The 12,524-nt window shown below is 38.8% G+C and overlaps 1 protein-coding gene across 1 annotated transcript; it reads right to left on the bottom strand.

Moving 5' to 3' along the window:
• Positions 1 to 4,893: 4,893 nt before the first annotated feature.
• Positions 4,894 to 12,118, bottom strand: kcnk17 (potassium channel, subfamily K, member 17). Its single transcript, XM_053335204.1, has 10 exons — positions 11,906 to 12,118; positions 11,242 to 11,356; positions 10,989 to 11,155; positions 10,741 to 10,909; positions 10,406 to 10,577; positions 9,019 to 9,241; positions 7,126 to 7,240; positions 5,956 to 6,122; positions 5,682 to 5,850; positions 4,894 to 5,588 (listed from the first exon to the last, which is right to left on the bottom strand). The coding sequence occupies exons 1-10, from the start codon at positions 12,116 to 12,118 to the stop codon at positions 5,341 to 5,343; spliced, it is 1,758 nt and encodes a 585-aa protein (XP_053191179.1). The 3' UTR covers positions 4,894 to 5,340.
• Positions 12,119 to 12,524: the final 406 nt, after the last annotated feature.

Below are 12,524 nucleotides of genomic sequence, written 5' to 3'. Positions count from 1 at the left end.
CTGGGTCAGAAGGAGGCGAGAAGGAGAAAATAATGCACACAGGAGTTTAGAGGCAGGATATGCATGTTGTCTTCCCATTGGCTCACAACAGGGAGTTCAGGTCCAATGAGTGGGATGGAGAGGGACACGCATAAGGCAAACATATCAGTTGACTAATACTAGAACCAAATGTGAAAAGACAAAAAGCGATGGACTGAAGAGAAAGCAAAGTGTAATAAATGCGACTGCTGAGATTGTAATAATGACTTTTTGCCCTCGGGTTATTTAATCAGCACTGTATCTGTACACACCATTAGCTCATTAATAATTACATAAGTAAACTAAACTCAGCTGCATCAAAATAGGTTTTTATGACTAACATAAGATAAGACATATTTAGAGCTATCACTGAAGCATTAGTGCTTTACAGCAGGTATATTTGTGATTGTGCTTTATCTCCTACAGTTATCTTAGTCAAAGCTGGTTCTCTGCAGAATGATCGTAAATGATTAATAACCACAGTAATGTTGTGATGAAGCTGTGAACTTGACATGACTTTGATGGGAGTTAGAGACAAGATATTTTGCAGGAAACCCCATCACATCCGCTCAACTCAGAAGTGTGTGACCTGTTTGTGAAATACAGAAGTTATGAAATACGACCCATTAAAATGTCTTGACCCCGGAATCAACACTGCAGATCTTGAAATTCTTTTGTAATACTTGTTTACGGTAAATTGCTTAATTTATTCAAGAACATGATAAAAGCACTACTTAATTTCTAGTGTTTCCCATCACATTCAGCACACTGGATTTTGCAACAAATTGTATTGTTCAGTTCCAAGATTTTGGATTGTTCACTTAATGTTTAGAAAAAAAGATATATATTTAAATTATATTATTAAGAATTGAGTTTTATATTCATTTGACGCCTTTTGTGACACATATGACACTTTTTTGGATAGAGTAAATTGCCCAGGCCAGTCCCTTACACATGGAAACAAAGGGTTAAATAACTGAAATGAAATGACTATGATTATATTTAGCTTCAAGATAAATTCACACTTGTATCATTCATTTTTAAAAGAATATGATTTAAATGAAATTCCTTATGAATTTCAACTCTCTTCATGAAGAAATATTTGATATACTGCTTGTATGGAGACATACCAGAATCCACAAGTCAGTATGTTAAATTTAAATATTCTAACAAGGCAAATGCTTTTCAGATGGGGAGAAATGACCAAAAAGGTTGTTTTATAACAGAGGATATGATGCATTATTTTGGTTTTGTTATTGCCTTGTGGGTAAAAAGTTGAGAGATGGCTGGATTTGTATTGAATATGTAAAATAGTCAAATTGTCTAGTCAAGAAAAGTCTTACATTTGTTTGCTCTGTTGGCTAAAAAGCATTTTTGATGTGCAGAGAAAAGTAGAAAGGCATGATGGCAAATAGGCAGAGACCTTTGGATGTTGAGGTTATATGAGCTGTATAATGCCTTTGCTATTAGTCATCTTTATCAAGTTCTTAAAATGTCATGATGAACTGCTGAAGTGCACCTATCTCATAAACCAGCTGTAATGTGGTCAGAAGCAGCAGAGCTACTGTAGATTTCCTGCAGAGTACACACGTCACTTCCTGTGTACCACTTAAGTTCCGCACATTGTACAGGTTGCATGAAGCATGAGAATCTTGTTGAAGTTTGGCTTACAGAAACAAATTCTATCATTAGTAGCAAATTGTTCCTTTCTATACCACGTACAGAAAGATACCCAGTACAGATTTAATACTAATCCCACATGGTTTTAGTTTATAATAACACGGGGCCTTGATGTCACCCGTTGTGATTGTAGTACCTCATTTGCACTCTTTGGCGAGCAATGGAGAGCAAATGAAGTGACTTACAGATAAAGACACAGGCTTAACTCACTAACACTAAAGCATATAGTTTAATATTTGTATAACATTCAAAACTCAATCATATGTGAACCCTGCACAAAAGCTGCAGCTGTCTGGTGTGTTTCCTGTTTAAACAGAAGATGTGCTGAAAGCCTGAATAGAAACACCACCTAAAGTGCCCTTTTGTTGATTCTGGTCCACGTTCCTTTTAAAGACAACATCTCACAAAACTGATCTGTGGATTGGCATGCGAGGTCGGACGGGACGGTAAATAGGTTACTCGTAAAGCACATCCACATGACCGATAGCTCAGTGGAGACGCATTTCATGTGACTCGTCCTCTGTTTCTACTTTGTGTATACAGATGTGATGCACAGACCCTTTGTGTGCTGTATGTATGTTTATAGGAGGATTTGTGTTGTTTGGTGTGTGTCTGTTGAACATGTTTTTTTTGGGTGAATGTGTGTATATTTCATTATGGCACATATGTAGAACTGTCAAACAACTGTCAGGCTATGTGGATTCCTAAATGGAATAAAACAACACAATGCATTTGCAACTGTAAAGTTAGCAGCTGCATATCTGTGCATGCACTTACTGTACAGTATGCAGCTGCAAATGCAGACAGTTACATGACAACCCAATAAGGACACACCTTCATATTTCAAATATTCTCTGTAGTGTTTGCTATTCTGGTGTGTTACGTATGGTTTGTTTTGCTGTTTTCTAACACTGACTAGATCAATTGCTGGTTTTTCCCCGCTTACTCAGAGAAGCCTTGTTTGTGGTTACTGCTCTAGAGGACAAAACCTAGTAAACGAAGTGAATCTAGCTAGGAGGATGTAGAATGTTCTTCCTTTTCGAAGCATTGTTGAAAGAAAGTGATGAAAAGATGAAAATGTCTAATGACGTAATGGCATTTTTTAGTCTCTTTCTGACTTCCCTTCCCTGCTTGTGGCACTCAAACTTTATTACTGAGGATGTAAAGCAGCCAGTCATACATATAATGTTTAAAAAAAGGCTCTGTAATTTCCTAGAACGGCTGGTCACTGTAGGCTTTTTAGAAAATGTTACTTTAACAGGAGGAAATAGTGTTTTTTGGTGGGGACTATTTTTAGCGGTGGATGAATCCAAATTCAGTGCTCGAGTGAGTGTTTCTGTCAGCAGGACGATGCATGAGGGACGGTGTTAAAATAAACTAGCGTGTGTGTTCATGGTAATGAAAGAACATGTAGTGCAGCTGTGTGGCTCACTGATGTGTTTTTAATCTCTTTTTTTTTGACATCGACAGCACTCTGACATTGTTAAGATTAAGAAAAGGCTATTACCCTATAAGGTTAAACAAGTGGTCAAAGTGACATAATGAAATGCTGACTGCTTCTATGAGATGTGATTGAAACTTGGGTGGATGGTGTCAAAGGTACATGTGTCTATGTGCAGCTATTACCCATCGTATACGAGCATCAGTTGCACTTTTGATTTGAGACGATTACCCAGGTGTTACCGCAATGAAGATAGATAATGACCATGGTTCCAAAATCCAACGTACACAAGTCTGACAGCTCAGTATCAGAGTCTTGTCTCACTGAGTGGACAATATGCAGGATATGTGAGAGGCACCGGTCTCCTCACACATACTGAGTCCTCATTGAACCGTGGCCAAACAGGTATGTGGCGTTTTGTTGTACAACGGTCACAGTCCTGTCATACTCACTCTATTCCCCCCTTCTTACTTCCTGCTATCCATACAAAGAAAAAAAACAGAAATCCCTTGTTGCTGCCCCTTTTTTCCCGCTGTTTGGAATTTTGCACATTCCTTCAAATATCGCCCACCAATTTTTTTTCAACTTCAACTTCAGTTGTTTCCTCGTCTCACTATCCATCCTCTCATTTTCCATTCTCTTTTGTCCCCACTTCTGCTCGCCGTCTGTCTTTATCGTTCACTCCTCCTCAGTGTTTCCTGACTCGCTCTGTGATATATGAGCCGTGAGAGACATTTGCACCTCTGAGTCCTACTGTGCCCTGTATTGTCCTGTCCTTGTGTGGGCCATTGTCAAGAGAAGTACACGGTGGAAAAAACTAAACTATGAATTAAACTGTGATTATTACTGTACACACTTATTTATTTAACATGCAAAAAGTACAAGAAATAACATTGGACAGATGATGAAAAAAGCAAAAATTAGCTTTGAGTTTGTTTGTTTTTTGACTTGGACATAATATTAAAATATTGTGTATAATATAATAAGTGAAAGAATTACAACTGTGATCAATAGGATATAATTATAGAGTAGAATAGTATAGAACTATTATTAATTATTATATAACAACATTCACTATACAGCTTATATTTGCTGCTTTGAATTTGGGTTGGTTCATTTTGTAGCATTAGTGCAGTAGCACCATCTAGAGGATGTAGAGTTTATTGCAGCCTGGATAAAAGCTCTTCATACTCATTCATTCATTCATTCATTCATATCAATATAAATGTAAAGTTAAAAAATGCAAATCAACACAAATGTACAGGAGAAATGTAAGATCTGCATAGAGTTTTAACATTCAAATTAAACTGATCACTCAGGTTTCTGGTTAGTCCACTTTGTGTGGAAGTGTCACCAGTCCACTGAAAAGCTATTTATATATTAGAGGTGTTAGCATTTTAATAGTGGTGTGTTTCTCAGATACTGTATTCAAAAACTGAGAGATACTAATGTACTCCTCCTTTCAATATGTCGATAATAAATAAAAGCCTTAACAATGCCTGGTACCTTGTGGCATTTAAGTATGAATATTATGCAAAACAAATCACATTATTTACATGTTTTTTTTTGTTTGTGGTTATGATTGCAGATCTCAAAAGTTATTTAAAAACACCTGATGCTTACTTAATTTTGCTGGTCAGACGGTCAGTTGCAAAATGCCACTGACTTGGCAAATTAGATTTTTGTGGTCAAGTAAAAACACTCAAAGAGGTCAAAGAGCAATTGACACACAGACTGACTGCAATTTTCCACTGACCACAAACTAACCCATGGACACACACATAGGGTAAAATAAGTGTTGACCCAGTACCCTTTTATAGACTTTAATCTCAAAGGCCTTTTTTTACTAGGTAGAATAACAAGTGTTGGAATGAGAAGTCATTTGTTTACAATTTGGGAAATCCACTAAACAGCATGTAGATGCTGCACGCTGCCAAACAAACATGACTCAACAAAAATGAGTCAGTATTATTTTTAGGAAGGAGAGAGGGATTAACATGACAAACCATTGCTTGAAAACATTAAATCATCACATCCACTCAGAATTTACAGTTGTCACACACACACACACACACACACACACACACACACACACACACACACACACACACACACACATCATAATTTATGCCAGTTTCCCAGCTCCCGCTCTACACACAGATACATCTATAACTAGGTCAATCTCCTGCTTATTTTGTAGTTTACTGAGTTATCGGTGGCTTCTTTATCTCCTCCTCCACCTGTGTTTCAGGGATGTCACTTTTTGCGCTTTCAGGCTGTTCCTCTTCTTCCTTCTGTCCAGACCACCGCTGCTTGAAGTGGCTGTTGAGTCGCTCCAGGATGTCGATGGAGTGGTTGATGAGGAGGGCGAGCCAAGCCAGGCCGAAGAAGATCCACGAGGCCATGAGGACGCTGTACCACTCTGGGTATTTTTTCTCTGGATTGTTGTCTGGAAAAGAAATGCTAAGCTACAGCTGACAAAGTAATAAAACACTAATTACAGTGAAGCCGCTATGGTGTGTTATGTTTTACGGTGCTGTACCTGCCACAAAGTCTCCAAAGCCAATGGTGCTGAGGGTGATGAAGCAGTAGTAGATGGCCTGAGAGAAGGTCCAGCCCTCATGCTGCTGGAACACGATCATGGGCATGACGAAGAAGAGAACCGCTCCAGTCAGGTAAGACACCAGATGGACGAAGAAGCGGGTACACTTCTGCCGTGAGATGTGAAAGGAGTCAGAGGTGAAAAATCTCTTCTAGGCTAGAATGATTTGAATTTTAAGTTAGATTTTAGAGCAGGTGATTAAAGATCTCCTCACCCTTCGCCCAGTCTTCCCTTCAAGGAAGTCAGAGATGTTCCTCTCTAAAACAAGCATGTACTTCCCCACCCTGTTGAGCACTAGCATGTTGAGTGGGATGCCAAATAGTGCGAAGAACACGCAGAAGATCTGTCCAGCTGTAGATTGGGGACTTATATTCCCATAACCTGCAAAATGTTAAGTTGTTAGTATGTGGAAGGAGAAATAGTCTGCAGAATGATATTTGTGCAGTTTGACACTAGAACACTGTTTTCACATGTATCTGTCTTAAACCTGAGTTGAAGATGTGTCACTAACAGCATGATTTATGACTTCACAGCTAGTTTGTAGCCAATTGTGGTCCAGTATATAACTTACAGAGGTTCTTCTACAGAGATTCTTCGAAATGTGAAACCTCCAATGCACGTACATTTTAAGTGGGGGACATCCTATATCCAGCAACTATTTTTTAAATAAAAACATATTCATAGATTCTGGAGTATTAAATGAAGGAGAAGGAATATATGCCATTTTATCTTTTTTCTTTAAACGTGCCTGAAAGGATCTCTGACTGTTCAGTGATTTGGTTTATTTAATCACTCTTTACATTTAATATCAAGTGAGTCACTCCACTTTTCAAAGAGCTGCAAACATACTTTAGTTAACTGTTATGAGTTTCTACAAATATTAAACGTAACATAAATCACATAAGCAATGAAAGATATGAATATGCATGGGAATATACAATGGCTTGATATTGATCATGACACAGATAGAGTGTACAACCCTCTCAGAGATTTACCAAGCAAATTGTTTAGATTATATAACAGATATTCAAGAACAAGGTCAAGGTGGGAGCAAACATATAAGGCTTCAGGTCAGACTGATAATCAACATAGCTGACCCAGCTCACCAAGGCTGAAGGACTAGCTGTTTTCTTTTTTAAAAGTGCTGTGTAATCAATTTTTAAATGTAAATTAAAAATAAATAATGATTTAATCTAGGGAGATATATTTTGAGTCAATTACTCATTTGTACTGCTGTGCAATGACAATAGAGGCATTATTTACTATTCTATTCTCATGGAATTACGAGGCCTATTTACACTGACATTGGATATATGCTGGTTTTGGCACATCAAAAATATAATATATGAATATCAATCCTGGAATTCATCTTGTACAGTCTAACCTATAGTAGTGACCACTGTAGCCGCAAACACAGCTGAGCTGGTGAATTTCCAGAAGCCGTCAGATGTGTAGTTTCCTTTCAAACTCAGGCCCACCTTTGATGCATCTTGAACAACCTGAAAAACAAATCAGAATCACAAACTGGGCTAAAAAGGTTCAACTCTTTGTGTTCGAACTCAAATGTAAGACACTTAAATTTTTAAAAATGTCATCGTCCTGAATTTGGGTCAGATCATGACTCCATGTTATGTGACTCCTGTACATATTGATCCAAACCTTTTATGGGTATTGGACACTTTGATGCCAAAGCTGTCTGCATGACCCAGAGAAAACCTTTCTCAGCACTGAGCAAATATGTTGACACAGTCTGTTACATAAAAGTCTTGAGCTCATCACCCATGTGTGAAATTACGCCTAAGAAACAACAGTGTGAGACATGTGGCCTTGTTATCTAAGACTTTACATCTGTGAGTTATGATGTAACATTACCTAATCCATCAGGTGTAGTAAGTGTTGGCTAATTTTAAAAGGTTACACACAGGGAATCAAATAACATCTTAATTTTGAGATTATTTCTGCCCTCTCCCAGCTTTTACACCTTCATACCACCTTAATATGCCATGAGAAAGCACCTGTACCTCCTTAAATTTCAGCTTTTAACACAATTATTGGAAGACCTAAGGGATTTCTCTCTAACTCAGACAGACTTACTGACACTCTGTTTTGTTTTTCTGGCGGTTCAGAGTGCAACATAACATACTTTGATGTCAATTAAACGGAAGACATGATACATTTTCTGCGTCTTTCAGGGAAAGGATTACACAATTTTGCTGCTGTGTAAATCAAATCAGGGTTAGACACAGGCAAAGCAGAATGTGCAAAGATGAAAGGCAGCTGGAGCTGGTATTTGCATGGAAGAAGCTGCTTCTCTGTCACATAAACAACATTCAAGATTCCAAATAGATCTCAGCTCTATAAGAGATTATAAACATCTCTTTCTGTCAGTAGTAGAATAGCTTAATGTTCTTTTCTGATTAACCTCAAGTGTTGAGTGGTGCCACCTGTTGAACTTTTGGCCTGCTACTTTTGTTGATAATGTGAATGATTTATTGGAGTGAAGATTAAATAACACAGTGGATGAAACTGCTAAGTATAATAGTAAGTAGTGGGTGTTATAGTATAATAATGTGGTTTTCACAGGCTTTTTGGGTACATTAAGCACAATATACTGTGACTTTGTAATATGTGTTAGTGTAAGCTCAGAGTGATCCAATTAATAAAAAACATACACAGTGTCATTCTGTTGAAGTATGCTGTAAGTATTTTAATGATGATGGTGACATTTCTACATTAACAGAATAACAAAACGACTAAACAGTGGGACTGTGGTGAAGATGTAATTAATGTGGTCTCCCAGTAAAACCCACAGGTCAACTTCTACAACTACACAGCAGCAGCTAGTAGAGCTGGGTATCAGTACTTGATATGGTATTGACCGAAATAAATTGATACCAAGTGATATCGAAACATCTCCAGTCAAACGATACCTGCAATCGATCCTTTTTGCACCCAGAGTTAGAAAATATGACTATTTATATGGACTTCCCCCAGCCAATCAATGCAATCGTTCTTCAATTTAATGTATCAAATGAAGTACTCAATTGGTATCGGTATCAATTTCAGGGTACTTGGATTGGTACTGGAATGGTAATTTCCTAAACAATACCTATCCCTAACAGCTAGTACCAGCATTGATGTGAAATGCCGCACTTTAGATTTGCAAGTTGTCCCTTGTCAAAGAAAACTAATGTCTGGAAGTGCAATGTTCAGACATCTGTAACTGTGTTTGCTTGTGTTGCTACATTAAAACATGTTTTGTGTCTCTGTGCCTCACCTGAGCCACTGCCACCAGGCCCTCTTGGTTCAGACAGGTGTACGTCTTGAGCAGCCTTTCTTTGTTCAAAAGTAAATGACTGATGTCCTTTTGCCCCAGATGTCCCTCCAACTTCCAGAAAACTACGCCGCCGATCAGCACGTAGGTCACGTAAAACACCCCCAGTATGAGGATGGAGGAAACTTTGGCTAAATTAAACATTTCTTTTATCATCATCTTGGAACTTTTGTAGATCCAGACAAGCTCAACGTGTCAACCACAGCAGGATGACGGTGTGTGAGACTTTACCTGTTGGGCTTCTCATGTTTCCATGCATTACAGGCAAATGAACCTCCACCCACACTACTGTTTCGAATCACTCCAATGATCTGTCATGCAAATCTAGGGGATCAAAATGAGCAGAAGGAGAGAGATGCCAGCAGAGTTTGGGCTGCAAGTGATGACTATGGGTATGGTCAAATTTCAAGGCTTCTGTCCTTTGATAGAGGTTGGTGGATGATACAAGACAGTAGTTCTAGAATGGGTCAATTCAAGACCAGTAACAGTAGTTTTCGTGGAGTTCTCAAAGGCACCAATGCTGTCCACAAACCAAAGAGTATACACATTATACATCACACTATAGTTCAGCTGAATTATGTTTGTATTTCATCCTTCAGGACAGCTGTCTTACTCACTAAGATAAGAGGTACAGTGACAGTTAACAGAAAGCGTGACAGGCAGAAGACATCCTGCTTTCCATCTGCCTCTCTGGTATCAGTCCTGTGTGTAATGTGCTCTCGGCTCACCTCACATCACCATCTTGATTAATGTGTTTGTTTAAGATAGCCCTCTGTGCTCAATTTGCTGCAGCTTACCATCAGTACACAAACACAGATGTGGACTCACATGAGCTACATATGCATATATATACAGCAGAAATAATAACTCTGATCTAAGAACTTAAAAATGTTCAAAGTACAAAAAGACACATTTGTAGTTCAGTAGTTCATTTCAGAATTCTTCCTTTTATCTCAGGATGGAAACACATTAAAAGGTTCTTACCTGATGCTTCACCTGATTACAGTAAATATGTTTTCTTATGGAGACTTTAACCCTGATCGACTCTTTTTATTAATTGAGGTAGAATTTTCAAACAAGAACCTGTAATATCTTTCCAGCCTGAGCATCACAGCGGAAGTGGGCAAAATATCATACAAATATCATCAGTTTTTGCTACAGTAACAGATAAACAGCTGGTACATTTGTTTTCCTGCTGTACTGTCAATCAAAATACCTTGAAACAATCTAACCATCTAAATGCATTCTACCTAATCTATATTACATGCAGACAACCCCATCTGTGGTTAACTATCAGATCTTTGAGGTGTCCTCAAGTTTACTGGATGACACGTCCTCTTCCTCCTCATGTTTCTTGAAGCCTGGGTGAGTAAGGCCAATGACATGCTCCATTATTCTGGCTCCCATATTGAGGATAAGAGCAAGCCAAGCCAAGGCAAAAATTACCCATATACCTGCAAGGCTGCGGTACAGAGAGATGTACTCCTTATCTGGGTCAGTCCCTACAAGGAATGACATTAGAACATGTTAAATCAGTAATAAAGATTTTATTTTATCTTTTACTTTATATGTCAAAATACAGAATATAAATAATTGTATTCAGATAGAGAAGACTGCTGGGGCTCTTCCGCCATATTAGTGCTTGTTTGTTCTCTCTCTACTCACCCACCACATAATCTCCAAAACCAATGGTGCTGAGGGTAATGAAGGTGAAGTAGAAGCCTTCGCCAAACGTCCAGCTTTCCACATAACTGAACATCAGAGGAGGGATGACCAGAAACAGCAGGCTGCCCGTGATGAGGAACGAGCTCACTGCCAACACTTCGACTGCTTGCTGGGAAAGGAACACAGCAAAATCTACATGTAGGTGAAGGCTCATTTTAAAATGATAAAAAAAATGGTCAGTCCTGTACCTTGTGTGGGACTACTGAGACCATCCCTCTCTCTAGTCGACCCAGGTGGATGGTGAGACATTTGCTCAGCTGTTTGAGGAAGGCCAGGTTCAATGGGATCCCACACAGTGCATAAAAAACACAGAACACCTGACCAGACACTGTACTGGGGGACAGATTGCCATAGCCTGTGGATCAAAGGAGGATTTATCATTTAGAGATGCAGACAGCCAAAAGCGGACAGTTAAAACAATGAATTTATCACAAGGCACACCTATAGTTGTGACTACTGTGCCTGCAAAAAAGAAGGAGCTGCTGAAATCCCAGTTACTGGGGTTGGTCGAGTTGCCGGAGGGATTCACTCCCTTTTCCCAGGCATCTAAAATCACCTGCACAAACACACAAAAAAACACAACTTAAATATTAAAATAAGGTCAAACTCATTTTTTAAAAAAAGGCTGAAGATGGGTCATTTTTGAGATATTTTGGATCGTGACACACTTATTTATTAGGTCCGCTTACTAGAATAGACCTTTTATAATATGTACTTAGCCTAATCATAAAATTGATCTTCCAATTTCTCTGTCTCACAGTATTTGATAAGCCATTGTCATCACCATCTTTACTCAGCCATTAAAACATGTTTGCAGACTCGTTTACAGCCAGGGCCTTTTGTCAACCAGGTCACTGATGGACACACTGACAAACACAAACTAATCATGTCTGTCTATTACTGGTACTATTCTATGTTTGGTATCAATTTGAACATAAGAGTTAAATAATTCTAGGGCAGATTAACAAAAACACTCAGAAAATCACACTGCATTGTAAGTTATGAAATCCAGATGTTAGACTTCAGTAGGTCTAGACTGCCTTTACATATCACACATGAATTGGCGTACAGCATGTTAACAGAGAGGAACAAAGCAAAGGCAAACCTTAACAAACTTCTCCAAGGCCGCTCCATCCAGACAGGTATAATTAGACAAGAAATTCAACTTCTCCAATTGGAAGTGGTCTCGGTTTTCACTCTCTGCCTCTCGCTCCAGTATCTGGAAGATGGTCGCCCCGACCAGCAGGTACATGAAGTGGGCCAGAGCCAAAATTACTGTCCAGCTCACTTTGAGTGGGACCAACTGGAACCTCGCCATCAAACTCCCCCAGTACACAATTGACACACACGCTGACACTCAAACTCAAGAAAGAGGTTATTCACCTCAGAAAGGACAAATGATCAAATTCTTGATGAAATACGCAGATCTCACGTGTAATTCCCCCAAAACAGCTACCATGGTTGCAGGTTGTGAAAAGGAAATGAACAAAAATTATATCTGAAGTCGCTGAGAGTCAGATTTCGGTCATCAATAAGATAAGAGTTGACCATTCGTAAAGCTGCATTTTCACTCATACGACTGGATAACTTTCCAAAGTCAAAACATCTCCGCTTGAAGCTCTCACTCCGATTGGTCAGAGTAACATAGATGTTGGGCGTTGATTTATGTGTTGCTTGGGTAACCGTCAAACTACTCTCCTCCATTAGGGGCGACATCTGGACAC

This window comes from Scomber japonicus, chromosome 16 (genome assembly GCF_027409825.1).
Source record: "Scomber japonicus isolate fScoJap1 chromosome 16, fScoJap1.pri, whole genome shotgun sequence".
NCBI classification, from domain to species: Eukaryota; Metazoa; Chordata; class Actinopteri; order Scombriformes; family Scombridae; genus Scomber; species Scomber japonicus.
Note: the sequence above shows the minus strand (reverse complement) of the source record. Positions and strands in the feature narration are given on the sequence as shown.

What these genes read in the sequence shown, in the direction of transcription:
- kcnk17 (XM_053335204.1), bottom strand. Translation starts at nt 12,118, where the DNA reads ATGGCGAGGTTCCAGTTGGTCCCACTCAAAGTGAGCTGGACAGTAATT. An exon ending in TACAGTGGTCACTACTATAG is followed by an intron (nt 6,123 to 7,125) that starts GTTAGACTGTAC and finishes AACATTTTGCAG; the next exon opens with GTTATGGGAATATAAGTCCC. An exon ending in AAGGGAAGACTGGGCGAAGG is followed by an intron (nt 5,851 to 5,955) that starts GTGAGGAGATCT and finishes ATCTCACGGCAG; the next exon opens with AAGTGTACCCGCTTCTTCGT.